Here is a 24,976-nt window from a genome sequence, read left to right on the forward strand (position 1 = left end):
AGGACATCTTCCCCAGCGCTGCTCCCACAGGCCCACGGCACCTGGCCTCCCCTCCGTGGGCCCGACAGGGGTGCTGAGGAGCCCTGGCCCTGCCCCACCCACCAGCGGCCACGGAGCACCCGGCACAGCAGCTCCCCGGGGACGGCAGAGCCACCGGAGGGGTCATGGAGCCACCGTGCGGCCCTAGTCTAGAGCGGCCCTGGCCTCTCGAGGGCCCGGGGTCCGGGGCCCAGCAGCCGCCACAGCGGCACACGCACCCCCACCAGGGCCTCCGGGAGCCCGGGGTCGGACACCCAGGGACCTCGAGGCCACCGTGCCTCTCTTGCCCCCTCTTGCCTGCCACCGAACAGAGAACCCGTGGTCACATTCCCAAGCCTGGCCCGCCGCCACCGGGACCCAGACTGTCAGAGCGGCTGGGACAGAAGGCGCCGGGGCCTCTGGTCTCCTGGGCACACATCCCAGCGCCGTGTGACCCGGTGCGTGCTTGAGCTTCCAGAGCAGCTCACGCGGGGCCTGGGCAGCTTGGACCCACCACGGGCAGTGCAGAGTCCCCACGCGGCCTGCTCCAGCCCGGCGTCCCCGCCCAGTCCCCACAGCGCCGGGGCACCCAGGCCGCTCACAGTACAGTGTCTGCGTGACAGCGCGGGGGACGTGGCGGAAGAAGCCAGACCCAGACGGGCACCTGCTGCGGGGCTCTGGGTCACGAGCAGGCGCGGGCCATCTGTGTGGCTGCCTCGTGGGCGCAGGCCTCGGGGCCCGGGTGGGTCCGGGTGCGGGTCGTCTCTGGCTCCCTGGGTACGGGTTACACGGTGTGCTCGGTTCTGGGGGTCCCCTGAGCTGGACGCTCGGGATGCTGGGGACACTCGGGCTTTCCCTGAAGCCTGGGGACCTTCCGTGGGGTTTCCAGGACCCACGGAGCCAGGGGCCTGACTCAAGGGCCACCCACTCACCGGCTGCAGCCCGTCCTCCTGCCTCCGGCTCCCCGGGCGGTTGATGAAGGACCGCGTGGAGCCCTTGTAGTGGTTCAGCAGGCAGACGATGACCACGACCATCACCGTGACCACCACGACGACAACGATGATCTGTGCAAACTCCAGCTCGGCTGCGGTGGAAAGGGAGAGCAGTTACCGCGTGCCCCGGGCGCCAGGGCTCCGGGAACAGGCCGCCGGGCCTGCAGGGCCCCATCCTCTCCGCCCCACGGGGCTGCCCTTCTCCCCGGGCCTGTGCAGGGCCGCCCCGGCCGGGACCTCGGGAAGCAGGGGCCACACACGGTCCGACCCACCTGCTCGGTGCACCCCGTGCCCAGTGGGGCCTGAGGTGGGGGTGCTGGCGCCCGAGCCCCAGCGCTGAGGGGTGCACGGGGTGCACCTACACAGGGACCTGCGCGGCCTGAGGTGTGCCCCGCACTGGCTGGCTGCAGCCCGGGCTGCCTGAAGGGGGGGGCTTGAAGGGAGCTGCTTGAGAGCTCTGCACCTGCCGGGCACGGGGGGTGGCGCCCTGGGGTGCTTGGGTGCCTGGCGGGGTGGGGAGGGGCCGCGTGCAAGCTGTGCTTCTGCAGGGGTGCCCGGGGCGCTCAGGTGCCTGGGGTGATGGGGAGGCTGGGGGGCCCCGTGCAGCTCTGCACCTGCCAGGCGGCTGTGCCAAAGCGAGTCCGCTCTCCCAGGTGAGGACTCCGGGACCCGAACCATCTACGGTGAGACACACTGTGCAAACCACATCCAGGGGCCACACAGACCCTGTGACGGGAAGGGCGCTGACCACGAGCTCCACCCCCTGACCTCGAGGCCAAGCCTTTGGAGGGAATCTCGGAGGCGCGCTGCGCGGTGTGCAAGCCGCCACGTACCCCGCTCCCAGGCCGGTGCCCTACAGCTGCTCCCGGCCCCTGTGCCCCGTGGGGGTGGCCCTGCACCTGCTCCTGGCCTGTGGGCCCCGCAGGGACAGCCTTGCATCTGCTCCCGGCCCCTGCGCCCCGCGGGAACGGCCCTGCACCTGCTCCTGGCCCCTGAGCCCCGTGGGGATGGCCCTGCACCTGCTCCTGGCCCCTGGGCCCCCCGGGGACGGCCCTGCACCTGGTCCCGGCCCGTGGGCCCTGCGGGGATGGCTCTACACCTGCTCCCGGCCCGTGGGCCCCACGGGGACGGTGAGGCTCGGCGGCGAGGCCAGCCCCAGGGCCTGCACCTCCTGCTCCTGAGCTGCCACTCAGGGCTCTGCTGGGCGCTGCCCACCCTTGTGCGGGGCCCCCACGCGGGGCGGTGTAGGGACAGCGGGGCCCCAGGGGATGGTGACGACGGCAGCACCACCTGGGCGGGCGCAGGGACACTCGGGCTCACGACGAGGCCACCAATGGGTGCGCTGTTGGCGGGTCCCTGCCTGGAACCTGCGGCACACACATGCACAGACCCATGTGTACGCACCTGCAGACGCGCGGGCACACGTGTGCTCATGCAGACAAGATGCGCACGTGGGTATGCACACGCGGGCACAGCACACACGCACACGCTCCTGCTGGGGGCCCAGCTGATGGCCAGCACACGGGTTCTCTCTGTGCACTCACGTGCAGCGCAGTGCAGGAGGGGACCGGGTGGCACGTCTCCCCAGGGCCTGCCCTGTGAGCACCCGCCACCCATACCCCAGAAACGCAGTGGCTACAGCTGGCACTGCCCTCTGCCCTTGCCTTCGGCCCACACCTACCCAGGGCACAAAGGCAGACAGACAGGCTTGCAGGCCTGGCCAGACCACACCTGCCACGGGGCCTACGAGTGTGACCGGCCCAGATGTGCGCCCTGCAGAATGGGGAGCCCAGCCTGGGGCAGGGAGCTGCTGAGCCCATGTGAGCAGCAGTGGAGGCCGGGGCCTTGCCGGGCACAGCCCTCCCCGTGGGCACAGCCGGGTGAGGAGGCTCGCGGCCCTGGCCCGGGCAGTTCCGGAGGCTGGCTGTCAGCAAGGCCTGGGGTCTGCGCCCCGTTCACCCCCACCGGCCCGGCTGCCACCGTCTGGGCAACCCCAAGGCCTGCGGCCGGACATCAGGTCACATCATGCCCTAGGACTGACCAACGTCAGTCCTAGAGGCTTTTCTCAAGAAAGTTTCACTGCTCTATGGACACGGGAAGAGAGGAGAGTGATGGGTATAGCGAGGGCCCCGCACAGGCTCCGCGAGTCAGTTCTTCACTTGGAGGACGTCTTTCTTTCTTTCTTTTTTTTATTTTAATTTTTAAAAAGATTTCATTTATTTATTCATGACAGACACACAGAGAGAGGCAGAGACCCAGGCAGAGGGAGAAGCAGGCTCCCTGCAGGGAGCCCGACGCAGGACTTGATCCTGGGACCCCGGGGTCACGCCCTGGGCTGAAGGTGGTGCCAAACCACTGGGCCATCGGAGCTGCCAGAGGACATCTTCCTAAGTTCCTCTTTTCCTGCCTATAGAAGCCATGCAGGCACCTATTGGCAGCAACTCAGTCAAATGATATTTCCCATAATCCTGTGAGCACTTGGGGTATATCTGTGTTTCATCTGGAAAGGATTTTTACTATAAAAATAACGAAGACTCCCTTAAAATGTGAATGATACACAAGAAAATAGTGCAGTCCACCCGCTGTATCTGTGCATTTGCCTGTTGAAAAATTTATTTATTTATATTTATTTATTAATAATTTATTAATATTTATTTATTTATTTATTTATTTATTTATTTATTTATTTATTTTGGCTTTCTTCTTTTAATAAACAGAATCATTGTACAAATACATTGTTCTGGTTTTTTCCCCACTTACTATATCCCAGACATTTTTTAAACAAGAATACATTAAAAACCAGCCATTCTTTTTATGGTGTCTATCTATTCCAAAAGACCGATGTACTGGAATTTAATATTCTCCAAGTGATAGACGTTTGGGTATTTTTCCCTTTTTCTTTCCTAGTATGACCGAAAGATTGCGTGTCCATGTGTATGTTTGTGTGTGAAAATGAGTGTTGACCTACATTTTAAGTATCCCTATAGGAAAGATTCCTAAAATTGGAATTAATGGGTCGAGGATATTTCCTGTTAAATGCTGATGGCTCCTGACACTCCGCCTTGTGAAAGGCATCTTGCCCGCCCCCCCCCAGCTCATCAACACTGAATACTCACCCTTTTCATTTGCACTAATCTGACAGGCAAGAGTATGCACCTTGATTTAATTTGTATTTCCCCAATTACTAATAATTTTAGATCCTTCCTTATGGTTATTGGCAATTTATGTTCTTCTTTAATCCATAATTCAATTAGTTCATATTAGCTTATTTGTAATTTTCTCACTTATTGGTAAGCAGCCAGCAGCCTTTATGTATTATGACCACAAAGCTCTGCCTATTACATGTGTCGCAAGTATTTTCTCGTCTGTCACTAACTTTGCTGTTTCTCTATAAAAGATATATATCTTAAAAAAAAGATATAAATCTTTATGTCATGAAAATTACCTTTTTTTTTTTTCTTTTATGGCTCCTAAGCTTCCTGTTTGATTAGGAAGGTCTTCTCTAATATTCTAAAAATGTTTTTTCTAGGATTTTTATACATTGCATTTTTATATTTAGATCTTTATACACTCTAGATTTGTTTTTTTTTGGGGGGGGTCGGAATCAGAATCTTCTGATCTAACATTACATTAAAAAGTTGATCACTACTGGGTGTTACGCTATATGTTGGCAAATTGAACTCCAATAAAAAAAAATTAAAAAAAAAGTTGATCACAAACAAAGATAAGAAAGATCTCGGGATCCCTGGGTGGCTCAGCGGTTTAGCACCGCCTTCAGCCCATGGTGTGACCCCAGGGTCCCGGGATCGAGTCCCACGTCGGGCTCCCTGCAGGGAGCCTGCTTCTCCCTCTGGTGTGTCTGTGCCTCTCTCTGTGTCTCATGAATAAATAAATAAAATTAAAAAAAAAAGAATAAGAAAGATCTCAGTTGTGAGAAAGTGTATGGAATCTTTCTTTTCAAGGGGACTCCCTGCTCCAAGGTTGCACATCCTCAGCTTTGTCACTGTGGCAGGTGCAGGCCTACTCGGGCGCCGATGCCTGGAAAAGCCCACCCCACCGTGTTGCACGTCCACACCTCCCCCCTCGGCCCCACACTCCTGCTTTGCTTATATGCAACTCTCCAGGGTTTTGGTCTCCAGACCTCTCAATACTCTTAAAAGCTACTGGTTACCCCCAAAAGGGTTTTATTTGTATGGATGACATCTATGGATATTTGCCATATTTACAGTTAATACTGAAAAACTCTTAAATTTATTCATGAAAAAATAAACTCCTATGTTAACATATGTAAGAATCATACATGCTATTTTTTAAAAAGAAAAATTCAGCGACGAGAGCGGCATTGCTCTACACCTCTGCACATCTCTTACACGTAAGCCTTAGTAAAAGACAGCTGGAGTCTCCCCTCTGCTTCACCTACGTCTGTTGTGACACGTTGGTTAGGTTGGGGCACGCGACGGCGATCTGGCTTTACTGGCCACTGGGGACTGGGGTTGTGGAGACCCCCCAGAGAGCCCGGAGCCAGGATTTGAGACGTGGTCGGAACGGCTCCTGGGCCACCGTCCTGAGTTTTCCAGCACAGGTGTAGCTGCAGCAGGTGCACCGATGCAACATGGGACTCGCAGAGCCCGGGGATCCTGGGCTCCCAAGTGGTGCCAGGTCGTCTGGGGGGGGGGGCAAGGGCACCGGCCGGCAGGGCCTGGGCTCCCGTGTCCCCCACTGAGGCAACCAGCTGGCCCGTAGTGCAGCTGGCCAGTCCGGGCGACAGGGGCCCGTCGGTGCTCTGCGGCTGCAGCTGTTCCTGGGCGGGCTGGCCCAGCCCGGAGGCCACCGTCCTCACACGCGCGGCCTGCTCCCAGCCAGGAGCCGCTGGGCCCAGCTGCAGTCTTGGGGCGTCTGTGCTGCCCCCTGTGAAGCCCCGGGTGGAGGGACACCGTGGGCTCAGGCCGAGCCCCACTGCACGTGGCCTCTGGGCGAAGGCCATCGGTGCAAACAGGCGGCCACGGAGGGTAAGCACAGCCCACTTCCCCCCCGAGGGGTCCGGCGCGAGCTGGGGGTCAACAGGGAGTGCTCTTGGGGACAAGCAGGGGACGCCCAGGCTGCAGGGCAGCTCCCCCTCCAGACCGGGGCTGCAGGGGCGCCTCCCCTCACAGCTGCTCTCCCACAGCCGCGCGCACCCCCACGGGGACCTCCGCGGCAACACCCTCCCGAAAGGTGAAGTGCACGGTGGGACGCACGGGGACAGTGACAGTGACGTGTCCCTCCTTCCCACCCACCAGCTCGCTCCCGCAGGCAGGCGCTCAGAGGCGGCTGCGCCCCCAGGTGTCTCACTGTCCCCAGACATGGCTTCGTGGCCCGGGCCTGATTCCGCGCCCTCCTCGAGGAGGTGCCGCCAGGACAGGGCAGGGACACTCTGCGCGGGAGCAAACCCCACTTTCTCACTTGCCGTGCGAGTGTCAGGGAGACTCAGCACACTGTTCTTCGGGTGCCCGGTGTCCAGAGCGCCGTACCCCTGATCTCGACCTTTCTGGGCTTTGGGGCCCACAGTTCCCTGTACTGCCGTCGGGGCGCTCATCATTTCTCGCTGAAACCACCGTCCCTCCAAGGTGGCAGCTCCTGGCACAAGCTCCCCATGCGCAAGTGCGTGCACCGCCCTCCCGGCACATCACTGGTTCCCCTGCTCTGTGCACCAAGCCCGGGCCGAGGATGCGGAGCCAGGTATGCCAGGTACGCAGAGCAGCAGAGGGTCCCGAAAGGCCTGTTCTTCGGACGCCACCTCCTGAGTCGCGGCGGGGAGCCACCTGGTGCCGCGGAACCACAGGCTCGGCGCCAAGGGAGGCGACGCGGGGCCGCCGGGGCCCTGCTGCCCCTGCCTCTGTCCCCCGGGAGGCTGTGTCCTGACGGCAGGGGGTGCAGCCCTGCACAGACAGGCAAGGTGCCTGTGCCTTTGGTTTTGGGACTGGGGGTGGAAAGAGGAGGCTAAGGAGAGGTGAATTCTGGAAGAACTATTAAAAAGAGAAAAATCTAAAAAAAAATCTACAGGAACAGCAGAGTTCTGAGAAAATAATAGGAGATTTCAGGGTTTCCAAAATTCCATGTGCCCAATTTGGACCCTGAGCACAGCCCACTGGGCAGTTTCCCTGGATTCCTATGGATACTGGCACCAACAGAGTAATGACAGAAAGCAACCCATGCAAGGAAGTAATTTTAGGCCAAAGTCAAATTTTCACATTCCCCCTTCTTTCATGGGGCTCTAGTTCATGATGCTCTCCTGGATGAGTCACTGCCATCCAGACACCAGAAACTTCATAATACATTTAGCCTAAAGCTTACAGGAAGACCTCACAGCACCTCATTTCATCACCATGAAACAATGACAGTGATGCTGGCGATGATGGCATCTCTTTATTTTTATAGAAATATCCCCACGGAACTCCAGGCTGCTCAGTGGACAATGACAGGATCAGAAGAAGTTGTGTGAGGCCTGGTGGCCCATTCTCTGGTTCGGGGAAGAGCTGGGCTGACTCACACTAGAGGCCTGAGCGTCCGTGATTTTTTAATTTAATTTAATTTAATTTAATTTAATTTAATTTAATTTAATTTTGTTTTTTTGTTATTTTATTTTAGTTTATATATTTTATTTTATTTTATATTTTATTTTATTTTGTTTTATTTTATTTTATATTTTATTTTATTTCATTTTATTTTATTTTGTTTTGTATTTTATTTTATATTTTATTTTCTTTTATATTTTATTTCATTTTATTTTATTTTGTTTTTATTTTATTTTATTTTATATTTTATTTCATTTTATTTTATTTTTATTTTATTTTATTTTATTTATTTTATTTTTTATTGGAGTTCAATTTGCCAACATATAGCATAACACTCCGTGTTTTTTTTTTTTTTTTTTTTTTTCCCCATTGGTGCTATTTTTAAGGACTCCAGGGAAGCGTGGCCCTACCATCCTGCTAGGACACTCACTTCTATTCGTGGGATGGTCAACACCATCTTCCACTTGCTCTCTCCTCCATTAATGTATCATCCTTCACAGGAGTCCTACTTTCTTTCTTTCTCTCTCTCTTTTTTTTTTAAAGATTTTATTTATTTATTCATGAGAGACACAGAGAGAGAGGCAGAGACGCAGGCAGAGGGAGAAGCAGGCTCCATGCTGGGAGCCCGACGTGGGACTCGATCTCGGGTCTCCAGGATCACACCCTGGGCCGGAGGCAGCGCCAAACCACTGAGCCCCCCGGGCTGCCCGGAGTCCTACTTTCTAAATGTCTGATCTTAAGGCTCCGGGCCCTCGGAGACCCTGCGCATGAGGCGAGGTGGGGGCAAGGCCAGGGCCTCTCTTCAGCCCCCTCCTTGCACCCAGCCAAGGAAACCCCAGGCAGCCAAGCCCTGCAGAGCACGGTGATGTCACGGGAAGGATAGCCATCCCCCCCGCCACGGATGCTTCCTCTCGCACCCTAACCAGCGACGGCACCCCCAAGTGCAACAATCCACCGGGAAAGCCAAGAGCGCGGCTCCCTGCCACCCAGCCTTGCCCAGGCAGCCCCCTCCAGGGACTTGGCCGAGGTCCCCACCGTGGCTCTGGTGCCGCGGGCGCGCGTCTGCCCTTCCTTGCTCTCCGTCTTCCTGGGCAGAGGGGCTTGGTGAGAAGCCACAGCCTTGGGGTGTCTTACTCTGCATTTATGGCTGTGGGACACCTTGAAGGTGCCCAATGTTCCTACAGGCTGCGTCCTTTCCCCGGTCCCACAGTAGCCCGAGCCCTACTGAGGACCTCAGTGATGACATCCCGCCCAAGGTTTTCCTAAAAATCATTCGACTGTTATTGTTCTAGGCAGTGTGAGCAGTCACTGGAGAAAAGAACCTCGTAAAAAAAAAAAAGAGAGAAAAAAAGAAAGGACCTCGTGGTTGCCCTACCTCACCTGTTTACAGGCTCCTCCTATTTATATAAAGTGTTTTGCATGATAAGGAAGGTGGGGAGTGGCACTTAGGATGTGTAGGGGGAGAGAGGAAAGTGGAGCGAGTCGGGTGGCACCGGGCCCCCGCCTTTGACCGCAGCTGCGGCCGGGCCTTGAAGGACGCCGGGAGCCGTGACTGGCTGACACCGAGTCCCCAGGATGCAGGCCTGCGGGTCCATGTGGCTACAGTGACATCTCTCTAAATCACGAGGGTCCAAGCGTTCATCCAGTACGACTTTCCGCCTTGCATTCCGGAATCTAGAGTCTCACGGTCTCTTCAGAGAGAAATCTGGCTAAATATGTCCTTATCCAACATGATTGACAGGATTTTCTGAAAACATAGCAGAGGAGTAAGAGCAATTGCAAACCTTTTAAAAGTCTATCCCTCTGCTAGGTTATAAATGGAAAAAAATACATGCATAAACCCATAATTCCCTCCGTAGGATTCATTTAAAATCCACCCCCGTCCCGCCCCCACATTATCAATTTAGGAATATGTCTCAGAAAATATACGGCTGCATGGGTACCGTCTCCTCCGCATTTTCGAGCCATGGCTCCTGGAGGCGCCGTGGCCCGCGGTCCCGGAGGTCTGCTGTTACGGGGCTGGGATCCGAGCAGCAACCCAGGAAGCCACCCGCATCCTGAGAAACATGTCTTGTCTTGCAAATGCTGTTTTCAATGACTCAGGGTGAGGAAAAAAAAAGGTCCCCACGAGTGTAGCCGTGGGCAACAGGGGTTCGGGGGTGTGGGGAGGCGGGCTCAGGTGCCGCACGGCCGAAAACATGAGACCATGAAGCAACAAGGCCGGTGTCCACGTGCTTGGTGGGCAGCGGGAGGGGATGACAAGACGACAAAGGGGCGTGGGGCCCAACACCCCTCCCACGGGGAGTCGTGTCCTGGGTGTCCTCCAGCGGCTGGCCCTTCCCAGGGCGCGAGGTCCCGGGAAGAGTGTCTACGCCTCTCAGCTGCGGGCTCGGACCGACTCCGAGGACCCCCGCGGCCCCGACAGCCGTGTCAGCTGCAGCTCGGGTACCTTGGCTCCAGGACGGCTCTGTCCCGGGCCTCCCCCAGGGTGCTGGCGTTGGGGCGGCCGCTGCACATGACGAGGGGGTCCCACTGGGCCGCGGCCCCCAGCTCAGAGCCCCTGGCGGGGTGCGCCTCCCCACCGGTGCGACACTCCGGGCCGGGGCTTTGGCCGTGGGCCATGGCCACCAAGTGTCGGCCGCCACCTCGAGAGGCCAGGGCCTGTGGCAGGAAGCCGCGGACGGCCCAGGGTCTCAGGTCCTGAGGGTGGCCAGGCCAGGACCCTGGACAGCGACACGGGGCGTCCCGAAGCCCGAGGTCCTTGCTGGGTGCACTCCGGGCAGCAGGGTCCCGGGGGCCCGAGGTCCTTGCCGGATGCACTCCAGACAGCAGGGTCCCGGGGGCCCCAAGGTCCTTGCCGGGTGCACTCCGGGCAGCAGGGTCCCGGGGGCCCGAGGTCCTTGCCGGATGCACTCCAGACAGCAGGGTCCCGGGGGCCCCAAGGTCCTTGCCGGGTGCACTCCGGGCAGCAGGGTCCCCGGGGGCCCAGGGGTCCTTGCCGGGTGCACTCCGGGCAGCAGGGTCCCCGGGGGCCCCGAGGTCCTTGCCGGGTGCACTCCAGACAGCAGGGTCCCGGGGCCCGAGGCCCACGCGGTGCTCAGGCGAGCCTCTCGGGGGCTTGGAGGCACGGCCGTGTGACAGCACGCAGGCAGGCCACGTGGCGGCGGGCACCTTTCACAGGCACCACGGGCCCGCAGGGAGGGCACAGGCCCGGGCAGTGGCGCCGCCAGCCCCGCTCGGCACCCAGGGCAGCCGGGGTTTCTCCTGACTTAGGACCAGCGGCGGGGACACGCGGGCCTCGCCGGAGCCGTGGCGGCAGGAGGAGCTGTGGGAGCAAAGCCAGCAGCGGCCCCCTCGGCCCCGCATGTCACCTGGGCCCCAGCCAGGTCCCGGGCCTCACATCTCCACCAGGTCCTCAGCTTGGCCATAACTTGTCACATTTCATGTTTTAATCACTGGGGGGTGGCGGCAGGACGGGAACAAAAGAATCATCAAGAAGGTTTTTCAGAGATTTCCCGGGGAGAAGGGAAGTGGGAATTTCAGCAAGAGTCAACAGTCGCGCGCATTTGCACGTGCCGAGCAACACAGCCTGATTTTCCTTGAGCCGCGTCCAGATTTAAAGCAGGACTCTCCTTTCTTGTTCTGCTTGTCCCCAACTCGCCCCCGAGTCACATGCTGGGTGGGGCAGAGGGCGGGCTTGGGACGCTGGGCTGGGGTGTGGTCTCCAGGGCGGGGAGGCTCGGACACCCGCTTCCACCGGGCGCTGCGGACCCTGCTCCCGGCCCCGCCTCGCCATCCGGGCGGCGCTTCCTGCTTGGCTTAGGCAGGGAGACCGGGGCGCGGAGAGGCGAGGCCTTCAATGGGGATGTCCACGAGCCTGCATGTCGCTGCCAGGCACGTCGTCTCTGGAAGCCAGGGGTCGGCTCAATGTCACGAGAGCATCGGTCACCATCGGGAGGGCTGGATCTGCGCTTTGCTCCTGGCCTCGCTTGCGCTTCGAAATGGTTGCAAACAGTCCGTCTGGCAAATACCCGTGTCCCCATCTCCTGTACGGAAGGCGCCCTGTTGCCCCCTCCGCAGCCGCTGGGGACACACCTGGGCCGCTGGGCCACTCCCTCGTCACTGGCCGTGTGGCCGCGCGGGGCTGGGGGGGGGTGTCACTCTTAATTATGCTTCTTGTTCATTCTGTTTAAGTGTTTTCCATGTTTAATCCACTTAAAAATCACTTTAAAAGCCTCTGACCTTACGGATGAGCTTGTTCTCAAAATATTGCCCGAACGGCAGGCCGCAAGCGGAGCGTGGGGTGGGCCGCGGCCTGTGGCACCAGCAGGCCGCCAGCCTCGGGGTGCACCCAGGGCCGTCAGGGCCCAGCCACCTGGCGGCACCGTAATTTTGTTCCAGCCTTGAGGGGGGCCTTGAGGAAGAAAGGCCGGCGGCACACGAGGGGTCCCAGAAGGCCGGGGCTCGCGGCCTGTGAACGCCTCAGTCTCGGGCCCTGATGGCACGTGGCCACGCGGCCTCCCGACGGGCGAGCGAGAGGTCTCTCCCTTTAACTCAGAGGAAACGGCGGTGCTCGGTGCTCGCAGCAGACGGGTGGGGGGGCGTGGGCCGGAGGGCGGGTGGGGGCCTGACGGCTGCTGAACATAGCCCCGAGGGGGGAAGAGGAAGCGTCTGAGCAGTTGCATTTAGGAACCTCCCCTCCCGCCTCGTCTTTAAATATGCATCTCAGAGTGGGTGCCCAGGGCTACCTGCCTTTGCTGGGAGCCAGGAAAAGTCCCCGCGCTGTGGGCGCTCTCCTGCGTACCCGAGGCCCTGGCAGGGTGCAAGAAAGGCCACTACCACAGACATCTCCGGCAACCCCGACCCGACGGCCTCGCTCTCCGTGGGCCCACCCTGCTGGCCTCTAGAGCTTTCCTCCAGAGACGTCTCTGTTTCACCAACTGGCCTGACGGATACTCACGGAGCGGCTGCCGCCCTCGGGAGGAAACCCTGGCCCCTCGACGGAACTGGACAGTCAAGCGCTCGCTGCACGGCTCCACCTGCCTTGGGTGCTGTGGGGGCAGCTGCTTCTGTAAGGGACGGACCAGGCCCCAGACAGGCTTCCAGCCAGGTGGGAACGGGACAGGCTGCGGCGACTGGGAGCATCTGCGACTTGAGGGACCCAAAGAGGCAGCCCCGGGGCCAGCGTCCTGGCTTAGGGGCTACTCAGGGCTCGTCAGATTCAGAAAATACTTCAGGGAGCTACAGGGGTGTTCCGCTCCCCCAAACTCTTGCCCCGTCACATGTTAGTAGCCTGGGTTAGTGTCCTGCCTGGCCGCGTCCCTGGAGTTAATCACCCGGGGCCCCTTAGTCACACCCCGCTGGCTCTCCCTACTGTGCTCCCACCCTCAACAGGTATCCCCACCCACAACAGAAATTTTAACAGGTAAGTATATTTGGGGAGTCAGTAATACTTTTGTAATGGTTGTACAGCAGAAAATGAGCATTTATAAACATCTCCAGAGATCTCCCGGAAGATTCCAGAAAATGAGCATTTATAAGCATCTCCAGAGATCTCCCGGAAGGTTCCAGAAAATGAGCATTTATAAGCATCTCCAGAGATCTCCCGGAAGGTTCCAGAAAATGAGCATTTATAAACATCTCCAGAGATCTCCCGGAAGGTTCCAGGCACTTGCAGGTGCTGTATATCTTTTACCTTCATGCCAACCCTGGGAAGCAATTTGCTTATAGAAAAGCCGAGGCTCAGAGGGGGTGAGGGCTTTGTCCAAGGTCAAGTGGCTGCTAAGACGCAAGCTGGGGGCCGCGCGGCCAGGACGCTGGGCAGCCTCGCTCACAAGTTCCTACCCACCCCGCCCAATATTCGGTTCAATATTGAAGCAGTGAATGTAGAATTACCCAGACTACAGTCACCTGAACTAACCAAAGTATGTCAGCAGATTGATACTTGGAGTTTTAGGGCCCGGCTGCCTGATCCCCTTTAGGCACTAACTTGCAAATTCCTGTTAAGGATTCTGCGACTCCACGTGTCGCCAGAGGCTCTTGGAACCATTTCATGTGTCTTGGACTGTTCATGTGACTCCTGCTAAGAATCAATGGCCCTGTCCACTACAAATTCCTATTCTTTGAGGTTTATAACTATGCTGTAAAAGTCTGCTCTGAGGTGAAGTTTTCCACATAAAAATTAAGTCCTGGAATTTGGCCTTTAGAACACAAAACAGCTCCTTTTCAGTTTGCTATGCTTAAAGTATGAATGAGTATTTTAAAAGAACGCGGACTACTGCAGACTCAGAGCACAGTAATGGTTTGATATCTGTGCACATTAGCTTATAGCGTGGAATCATTTACTGATGTATTGTTAGTGCTTAAAAAATTGCAATGGGGAGGGGAGGGATGCCTGGTGGCTCAGTCGGTTAAGCAACAGATTCCTGATTTCAGCTCAAGTCATGATCTCAGGGTCGTGAGATCAAGCCTCGCGTTGGGCTCCATGCTGGGCGTGGAGCCTACTTTAGATTTTCTCTCCCTCTCCCTCTGCACCCCGACCCCTGTCTAATTCATGCTCTCTCTCTGTCTTTAAAAAAAAAAAAAAAGGCAACAGTGAAGTTTTTATGCGGAAATACGAACACTCTGCATATGCTCCAACCAAATATATTTCTTAATTCCACCTAAAAGCTAGAAGGCTGAATAACTTTACAACTCATCCTATTTCTGGCCAGATCATGAAAAATAAGCTCAAGGGACGCCTGGGTGGCTCAGCAGTTAAGGGCTCAGGGCCTGATCCCGGGGTCCTGGGACCAAGTCCCACGTCGGGCTCCTTGCGTGGAGCCTGCTTCTCCCTCTGCCTGTATCTCTGCCTCTCTCTCTGGGTCTCTCGTGAAAAAATAAATAAAATCTTAAAAAAAAAAAAAAGAAAAAGAAGCTCAAGATATTTATAGCTCAAATCTTAGATACTACAATTCCACTCCTAGTTCTTAATCCCATAAAAACGTTAACCCCTTGGAGATGGAAATGCCTTTTTCACCAGCACCACACTACAGGCAAACACTGTGCATTCTCCTACACATACAGCATACGGCACAATACATGGCACCATAGTGGTGTGTGCTATTGCTAAATTACTGAACAACGCTGGGATCAATCATTATTCTTGAGAATTCTAAAGCACCGGCCTTTTCACAACCATAAGCATTGCTTGGACAATCTGAATCTGGAGGAGAGGTGCAGGCTATTGTCTCTGGAGGTCCTCTTTGTCTTGCTTATAAATTTCAGGATGTGTCTGAGCAGTTCCAAGATAGGTTTAGGTTCCTGGCTTTAGTGAAAGCATTAATTTCTTCAAAAGTTGAGGAAAAAGTCACAGCACATCCCAGAGTTTTAGTTACTGTTTTAAAGCGTACACTAAGGCAAACAACTAGAAAAATCACAGGCTAAGAAGCCAAGTTAATCCAAAATCACCTCGGATCCCTATAACTCTACTCAGTTCTCATTCTTGACAGTCTACGACAAGCTTAGCATACATATGCTTTAAAAGCAAGAACCACTGTTCTCTGGTATCAGATGGTCTTTGAAAACACGAGATCCATCTTCATTTATGTCAGAGTTGAGCACTCATTACTTTACAAGTGAGGTGAGGAGACAGGGTACAGAGAAAGCCGGGAACTATCCTTGAACATGACATCCTTGGTTCATCCCGAGCAAGAGCTAGAGGAAGAGTGGCAGAGTGCCAGCAAGGAGCACTTGAACGAATGAATGAACAAGTGAACAAGGGTCCTGTAGGAGGAGGGCTTCTTGACCTAAATAATCGCAATAACAGGTAATCCTTATATAGCACTTACTATGTGCCAGGCAGTGTTCCAAGCACTTTAACTCATTGACTTGATCTTTACAGGTACCAAATGAATACTGGTTATTTTCCCAATCTTACAGATGGGAAAACGGAGTCATACAGAAGTTACACCAAGCACTGTGCCCAACGCCACATAGCTGGTCAGCGGTGGTGGGAGGACTTGAGCCAGGAAGTCTCACTCCAGAATCTACTCTTAACCACTATCGGGCAAATCCTAGCTGTGGCAGGTCCAAAGTAGACCCCTGCACCAAATCCTGTCTTCAGAAGGACCTTGATGGATAAACCCCATTTAAAAGATTCAAGGAATGCCAAACTGTGGAAGGAGCCTCGGTGTCCATCGACAGATGATGGATAAATAAGTTGTGGTCTCTGTATACAGTGGGATATTCCTCAGCCATTAGAAATGACCAATGCCCACCATTTGCTTCGACGTGGATGGACCTGGAAGGTATTATGTTGAGTGAAGTAAGTCCATCGGAGAAGGACACACATTATATGGTCTCATTCATTTGGGGAATATAAAAAATAGTGAAAGGGAATAAAGGGGGAAGGAGAAAAAATGAGTGGGAAATATCAGGGAGGGAGACAGAACATGAGAGGCTCCTAACTCTGGGAAACGAACTAGGGGTGGTGGAAGGGGAGGTGGGTGGAGGGTGGGGGTGACTGGGTGACGGGCACTGAGGGGGCACTTGATGGGATGAGCACTGGGTGTTATTCTGTATGTTGGTAAGTTGAACACCAATAAAAAATCAATTTATAATTAAAAAAAAAAGATTCAAGGAATGAATTAATTCTCTGAGACCAAAGCTCTTGGAAAGGGTGATCAAACACAAAGACCATTTAACTCTACCGTCTGAGAAGGAAGTCTTCACATCTTGGGGAAGACACTGTTGGCACTGTTGGGCAATTTTTCCTTTAGGTTAAACTTAAACCTCTCCTGGTAAATTAAGGCTATTGTCTTTTGTCCCTTTCCTTTTATGGGGCTCTGAAAGGATAATTCTATACTGGTAGTATAACAAGGTAAATTAAAATAAATGTAAATATTTATAAATGAAAATCAGAGTTTTCCAGGAAAAAAAAAAAAGAAAGCATTCCATCCCCTTTTTTCTCTATCTCTAGTTTGTAATGTCCATAATCCTTTCTTTTCTTTCTAATTTAAATGTCCTCTCCATTGAAGCCTATTCTGATACTGAGAATTGTAATGTGCCTGAAGGTATGGTTCAGTTTAATATCTTATTCATTTATGAAATGAAAAAGTACTGAAACTAACAGATAATTCTTAAGCCCACTATGTCAGTCAGATTTCTTTGTTTAAAATGAGGGATCTTTCTACAAAGGCAATGAAATCACAACAAGGAAATGGGAAGAATTTAGGTGTGCACACGAGGCCCCTGATTAACCAGAGACAACGAAGATCAACTGGGCTTTGAGGACATCTTGCCACCATGAAACGGTCAGAAACCAAAAAAGATCAGAGAAGCAGGCACTCAGGAGTCCCTTTCCTGTGGATCAGGTGGAATGTGGTCCTGTTTTCATTAAAAGTGACCTTCATCAAGTCTGTTATGCTCAGCAATAAACACCCAAATTAGTAAAGCAACAGAATACAATAAAATAGAGTGGCAATAATAGAAATGTTTGGAATTTTCATAGGACAAATGGTTTTCTGGTTGAAATTCAATCTTAGTTGTACAAATAAAACCAAATCTAAAAAAAACAAACAAACAAACAAAAAAAACTTAAAGGCCCAGAAATGGTAATGTTGCAAATGCCTTTACAATTTTTTCCCTGTAATGAACCTTAAAGAAACACTTTCTAGAACTATTTACCATTTAACCCGCTTAGAAATCTGGCCAAGGCTGGCTGCAGGGTGGAAATTTGGTCACACATACTCTTGTTGGTGAGTTTTGGTTGAAACAGATGAAACAGCAAGTGGGGAACTCTGGTCTGATTTCAGATAGTGGCTCTTAGTTCTCAGGCCATAGGTCCTCCATGCATTCTTTATGCCCAGAACACCTCGGCCTTAGCTCCTCCTGGTGGGGTCTAACTCTGGGCAGGAGACGAGTGTTTGGTGCCACCTCCGCTGTTGCCTGAGACTGCCCTCAGGAGGTTGGGGCAAGGGGAATCCTCATGTGTTCCCTCCCTTCACTGCTGGGACCACATCTCCGTGTTCTCAGTTCTTCAAGGCCCAACACCTCGGACTCCTCAAATATCCGCATTCCACTTGTACTAGGATTCACTTAATAGAAAATTATAACTAGGCTTTGAATTAATGCATTTGAAAAAATTTCAACCTCCCCTAGATAATTGTATCTATGACGTCATGGGTTTGGTATGCTTGGGATTTCTTTTCAAAGATTTTATTTATTTATTCGTGAGAAACAGAGAGACAGAGACACAGGCAGAAGGAGAAGCAGGCTTCTCTCGGACTAGACCCCAGACCAGGATCACATCCTGTGCTGAAGGCAGACGCTCAACCGCTGAGCCACACTGGCATCCCAATATGCTTGGGATTTTTTGTGAAGTGGATTATTAAAAATTTACAGAAAAATTAAATTTGAATACAACTTTTAATATTATTTATAAAATAAAAATTTCTTACCATTGCCCATTTAAGAAGAAAGGCCTGCTATATAATTTAGTTTCAGTGAATTATGAAAGGAAAACATGATTTATACACATATAATGCTTGAAACTGAACATATTTAAAATATACTATGGGAGATCCATGGGTGACTCAGTCAGTTAAGTGTCTACCTTCAGCTCAGGTCATGATCCCAGGTTCCTGGGCTAAAGCCCCGCACTGGGCTCCCTGCTCAACAGAAAGTCTGCTTCCCCCTCGCCCTCTGACCCTCCCCCTTCCTCCCTTGAGCTTTCTCAAATAAATACATAAATAAAATCTTTAAGAAAAAAAGGAGCTCCATAGTCCCACTCTCCAGGAAAATAACCAATAAAGATTATTAAAAATTAACCATTTAAAGTTCTGAAAACTATCTCAAGTTGCATACAGCAAATTAAGAAATATTACGCAGCAAATTAAATCTAAAGCAAGAAGAAGGAGGGGAGAGGCACCTGGGTGGCTCGGTTGGTCAAGCGTCTGACTCTTGATTTTGGTTCAGGTCATGATCTCAGGGTCATGAGGCAGAGCCCTATATGGGGCTCCACACTCAGCACAGAGTCTGCTTGAGATTCTCTCTCTCCCTTTCCTTCTGCCCCTCCCCCTGCTCACATGCTCTCTCTCTCTAAATAAAAGAAATATTTTTTGAAAAAAGGAGGAGAATAATAAAGATTAGAGCAGAAAATAATGAAATACAAATAGAAGAATAGAGAAAATCAACAAAACCAAAATTTGGTTCTTTGAAAAGATCAACAAAATTGACAAACCATTAGTATACTGACAAAGAAAAAAAGAAAAAAAATGACTCAAGTTACTAAAATCAGGAAAAAAAGAGGCAATGTTAGCATTCCCATCTTATAAATATAAAAAGGATTATAATGAAGTAACATGCCAACAAATGAAATAACTTAGATATAATGGAAGAACCCCTAGGACGGCCCCTACTGCCAAAACGGATTCAAGAAAATCTGAATGGACTTATAACAAGACATTGAATTAGTAATTTTATAACTTTCCACAAAGAAAAGTCCAGGCCCAAATGGCTTTATTGGAAAATTTTACCAGACATTTAAAGAAGAATCAACTAATTCTTTACAAATTCTTCTAAAAAATAGAGAACATTTCCTAATTTATTCTATAAGGTAAATATTACCCAGATAACAAAACCAGATGAAGACATTACAAGGACAGAGAATAACAGATCAACGTCTCTTATGACATTAGATGAAAAGTCCTCAACGAGATACTAGCAAACCAAAATCCAGCAACTTATAAAATAGATTGTATATCCTGATGAACTGGGATTCATTCCAGGACTGCAAGGTTGGTTTAACATCCAAAAATCAATTAAAGTAATAGACCATATCAATAAAATAAAGGACAAAAACCTCATGATCATCTCAAAAGACACAAACAATGTGGTACTCAAATAATGTGGTACGGGCACAAGGCTAAGTATGATCGACGGAACGAACAGAGAGTCAGGAAATGACTTTCACATTTATAGTTGATTCATTTTTGACAGAAATGTGTGATCGTCGGGGAAGAAGAGTCTTTTCAACAAATGGTGATCGCACAACTGGATATCCATAAGCAATGAAGTGAAACTGGACCTATTTCTCCACCATACACAACAAATGAATTCAAAATGGATCTATATTATATATATTCCCCAAATGAATGAGACCATATAATGATAGTGAAAGGAAATAAAGGGGAAAGGAGAAAAAAATGAGTGGGAAATATCAGAAAGGGAGACAGAACATGAGAGACTCCTAACTCTGGGAAACGAACTGGGGATGGTGGAAGGGGAGGAGGGCGGGGGGTGGGGGTGACTGGGTGATGGGCACTGAGGGGGGCACTTGATGGGATGAGCACTGGGTGTTATTCTATATGTTGGCAAATTGAACACCAATAAAAAATAAATTCATAAAAAAATGGATCTAAATGTAAGAACTAAAACTATTATAAAATTCTTAGAAGAAAACTCTATAATCTTTATTATGCAAAGCCTTCTTAATGATTCCCTCAAAAGAACAAACAACAAAAGAAAAGTAGACATGGTGTCCTTGAACAAAATTAGAAACTTGTGCATCAAGGAAAAGTGAAAAGACAACCCACAGAATCAGGGAAAATTTCTACAAATCACATATCTCATTATATATTTAGAATATATAAAGAACTTTTACAGCTCAATAATAAGACAATCCAATTAAAAAATGAACAAAGGATCTAAATTAGACAATTTCCCAAAAAAGATATCCAAATGGCCAACAAGCACATGAAAAGATGTTCAGCATCATTAGCCATCAGGGAAATGCAGACCAACATTACAGTGAAATTCCACTTCACGCTCACCGGGATGACTATAATCAAAAAACTAGTAATAACAAGTACTGGTGAGAACATGGAGAAATGGAAACCTTCATATATAGTTGATGGGAATGTGAAATGGCGTAGCTGCCATGGAAAATGGCCTGGCAGTTCCTCAAAGTTAAACATATATTTACTATATGACCCAGCAATTCCACTCTGGGTATATAATGAGGAAAAAATGGAAACATATATCCACACAAAAACTTGTATAAATGTTCACAGCAGTAATATTCCTTATAGGCAAAAAGTAGAAACAGCTCAAATGCTCATCAACAGGAGAATGGCTACACAAAATGTGGATATCCACAGAATAAAGTACGATTCAGCCATAAGAAGAAATGAAGCACTGATACGGACTATCACGTGGATGAACCTTGAAAACATCACGCTAAATTGGAAGAAGCCTGTCACCAAAAACCACATATTGTATCATTTCATTTATATGAAATGTCCAAAATGGGCAAATCTTTAGAGACAAAAAGTAGATCAGTGGTGAGCTGGGATCTTGGAAGAAAATGGGGATGCCCATTAATGGGTACGAAGCTACTTTCTGGAGTGACAAAAACCTATTGAATATGCTAAAAAATACCGAGGGGTGCCTGGCAGGCTCAGCTGGAGGGGCAGGCAACTCTTGATCTCAGGTTGTTAGTTCGAGCCCCACCCTGGGTACAGAGATTGCTTAAATAAATATATATTTTTTATTTTTATTTTATTATTTTATTTTTTATTTTTTTTAGATTTTATTTATTTATTCATAAGAGACAGAGAGAGAGAGAGAGAGAGGCAGAGACACAGGCAGAGGGAGAAGCAGGCTCCATGCAGGAAGCCCGACGTGGGACTCGATCCCAGGTCTCCAGGATCACGCCCTGGGCCGAAGGCGGGTGCTAAACCACTGAGCCCCCAAGACTGCCCTATATTTATATTTTTAGATACTGAAATGTATACTTCAAATGGGGAGGGGTTGTATGGTACGTGAATTATATATCAGTAAAGCCAGAATATTAAAAAAACTATGAAACACAATTGTTTAACAATTAACAGCGGCCTTTCCCAATGATGTTCATAATATTTGTATTTCCAGCTCTAATAATCAATGAGCTTGCTTCCACGATATCTGTTTTGTGCCACTGTTTTCAAGCACCTTTCCGGGTGTGAATGAGGCTTATTCTCGATAAACATAAACTTACCCAGGATATAATTATCAAACACGTGTTTCCTCTTTTTAACATTACGTTTTGAGAAACCAGAAACATCCATCAGAATAATGAAACCTAGAGATCTGAGCGAGACATTGAGATAAATTTGCAGAGTGATTAGAGTTTTTGAGTCTCTTTACTAGGATCTCAACATTTGTGTCTTCTCAGGTAACCAGTGGTTCACAACGGGAATAAATCAGGCGACAGTGCTTGGAACAAGCCCTTAGAATCCCTGCAGCGTCAGCTGACGGCGATGGGCAGAGGGACTGGCCAGGAGCCGCCTCTTTAGGCCCAGTTCCCAGCAGGGGATCTCACGGGCATGCACGCTTCCACGTCGGGTGTATTACGCTCGTGCACATGTAAATGTGTACAAATGCTCAATGAGGATGCTGATGGAAAATCAAGATATAAAAATGTTCCGGAAGGAAAGAAAACTTTTAAAAGGCTGCCCAGTGTCCCCATCCCCCTGCTCGGCAGCATGTCCTCCTCCACTCTTAGGCCGCAGGCCAGACCAGGTGCCCGAGGCTTCCTGTGACGAAGGACCCCAGAGCACCTCGTAGGTAACCACGTCTGGCAAAGCATGGTGGGGAGGGAGGGAAATCCACACCCAGGTCAGCTTTTGAAACCTCCCAATCTTGCTCATAATGCAAGACTGCCCCCCTCCAGGGGCAATTCGAAATATTTGCATACTGTTATTTTGTAAATAGTACTTCACATATTTAAAAATACTTCTCCAGGTAGACTCTCCTTTAATGCAATCAAGTTTAGAAATGTGAATCGGATCATAAATCCTTAAGAGATTGCTAGGATCTGGGGCATGGGGGTGGCTCAGTCATCTAAATCCTGGTGTCAACTCCGGTTATGATCTCGGGGTGGTGAGATCAAGTCGTGAGTAGAGCCGCATGCTGGGCTGGACCTTCTCAGAGTTCTCTCTCCCTCTCTTTCTGCCCCTCCCCTGCTTGATCGCTCTGTCTCTTTCTCTAAAAAGGGGGGAAAAAAAAAAAGCCTGAAGGGATCACAGCGCTCATGGTCCCACCTTGGAAAGGCCACACCTGCACTCTTCCTGGCATACGGCCTCCCCACTGCGGTTAAAGCCTAGCTAACCGCAGCACAGGGACCAGGTCTACAAGCAGCGGGGTGTCCTGTGGGCGCTGCCCCCGGGATCCCAGATCGGGCCCTCTCCACAGAGCCCATGGCCGCCCTTCACTCCTCTAATCCTGACGTCACCCCTTCTGTGGCCTTCGGGGACAAGGGAGGCTGGGCTGCTCCTCGGGTCCGGGTCGCCTGCAACCAGCATTTAAAGCAATAGAATAGGACGGAAAATACCAGAGTGCACACCGCAGGGGCCAGCGGGGCAACAGAAGCCGGCTCCCCCAGGACACGGACATGCGACCCGGGGTGCTCTGCGCCCTGACCGCCGCCCTGCCTTTGCCCCAGGTTGATAGAAGACGCACTTGTCGCCGGAGCGCAGGCCAACAGCTTTCAAAAGCCCTGGTTGAAAAAGTGACTGACTATTCAAATATTTTATTTCTCCCCAACTAAATGAGGTGAATCCTCTTCCACAAGATGCCATACGCTTCCCCGGGAACGTGCTAGCAGGACGCCAGCGACGCACCTTCCGGGGCCGCGACTGTAATTCGGACTAAGCCAGACCCACAGCTGCCCGCAGATGGTGTGAGCCCGGAGTAGTCCCGTGGGCTTCCTTGGCCTCAGCTTTCTCATCTATAAAATTCATCATCGCCCCTAAATGCCCTAAGGGCGCCACAGAAACCCCAACAGGACGTGTAAGAGGCGTGTAAGGGGCAAGTGCCCTCCTTCGCAAGGGCAGCGGGCTCCCCGGGGCTTGGCTGCTTGGTCCCGGTGCCGCTCTGCACGGCTCCTCGGGGCGGGGGCCCCAGCTGGCTGCACACTCAGCCGACGCCCGCACCTGGTCCTCATCTCAACACACTCAGAAGCCGGAGGGCACCCGGGTGGCCCAGCGGTTTAGCGCCACCTCCAGCCCGGGGTGTGACCCCAGGGTCCTGGGATCGAGTCCCGTGTCGGGCTCCCTGCATGGAGCCTGCTTCTCCCTCTGCCTGGGCCTCTACATCTCTCTGTGTCTCTCATGATTAATAAATAAAATCTTTAAAAAAAGAAAGCCTGAGAGGTGGGCTCAGGCACCTGTAATTTTTAAAATTTTTTAAAGCTCCCCAGGTGGCCTCAGTGTGCGGTCAGGATTAAGAATCACTGTCACAGACGGATTACTGCTGCATCTTCCTCATCTTAAGGACACACATTATATGGTCTCATTCATTTGGGGAATATAAAAAATAGTGAAAGGGAATAAAGGGGAAAGGAGAGAAAATGAGTGGGAAATATCAGAAAGGGAGACAGAACATGAGAGACTCCTAACTCTGGGAAACGAACTGGGGGTGGTGGAAGGGGAGGAGGGCGGGGGGTGGGGGTGACTGGGTGATGGGCACTGAGAGGGGCACTTGACGGGATGAGCACTGGGTAGGCAAATTGAACACCAATAAAAAATAAATTTATATATATATATAAAAGAATTCCATCTGCTGTCTTCCTCTGTCCCTGTAGCCAGGTGGACAGGCACCAACACACGTGCCCGCGTGTCTTTTGGAATATATTCCTTCATATTGCAGCTGACTTCAGAAAGAGACAAAAAGCGAAGACTAATTCACATAAACTTCTTAATTTCTGTCCTAATTACCTGGTAATCTTAAAAGTGAAGCTCAAAATCTTTGACACTAGACCAGCTTATATAATAAAAGTCTTTAGGCAAATTATTACTTTGGCTATTCTCAAGGAAATCCCCCAAAGAGTTTCTCTCTATGTGGCATTATTTTAAAGAAGTTGTTAAGAGAGAGAAGAAATGAAATTCTAGAGAGTAAACAGAGGACAAGTTTTGATTTCTGTCTTTTTCCTTCCAGATATTTTAATTGTTCAAAGACAATAAATAAGGCAGCCGCAAACTCCCTAATCAAAGGCACTGGAACACAGGCGCTGGAACATTCTGTATGTTGGCAAATTGAACACCAATAAAAAATAAATTTATTATTAAAAAAAAAGGTGCTGGAACTCACACGTGATTACTGGGTTGGGAGCCTTTGGGCTCCTTTTTATTCAAACCTAAGAAAACGCGTGAAAACAAAAAGCCCCAAGAATTCCAGGGAGGAGACAAGCATCGGCCTCAAGGCCACCAGCTCATTCTGCTGTTTATTCTTTTCCATTTCATAATGAGACCTCTTGAGTAAAAATAATACATTGGTCTTTCAAACTAGCTTTATTTTTTTAAAGTTTTATTATTATTTTTTAAAGATTTTTAATTTATTTATTCATGATACACATAGAGAGAGAGAGAGGCAGAGACCCAGGCAGAGGGGGCA

General features: G+C 51.1%; 1 protein-coding gene across 15 annotated transcripts in view; it reads right to left on the minus strand.

The window, feature by feature from the left end:
• Positions 1-24,976, minus strand: part of LDLRAD4 (low density lipoprotein receptor class A domain containing 4) — a 382,754-nt gene that overhangs the window by 16,267 nt on the left and 341,511 nt on the right. For all 15 annotated transcript variants that reach the window (XM_077893070.1, XM_077893092.1, XM_077893081.1 and 12 more), the window contains one exon: positions 951-1,102. In XM_077893070.1, coding sequence (XP_077749196.1) covers positions 951-1,102 — 152 coding nt within the window. The remainder of the gene's footprint in view (positions 1-950; positions 1,103-24,976) is intronic.

The sequence above is a fragment of the Canis aureus genome, chromosome 1, assembly GCF_053574225.1.
Source record: "Canis aureus isolate CA01 chromosome 1, VMU_Caureus_v.1.0, whole genome shotgun sequence".
Taxonomy (NCBI): domain Eukaryota; kingdom Metazoa; phylum Chordata; class Mammalia; order Carnivora; family Canidae; genus Canis; species Canis aureus.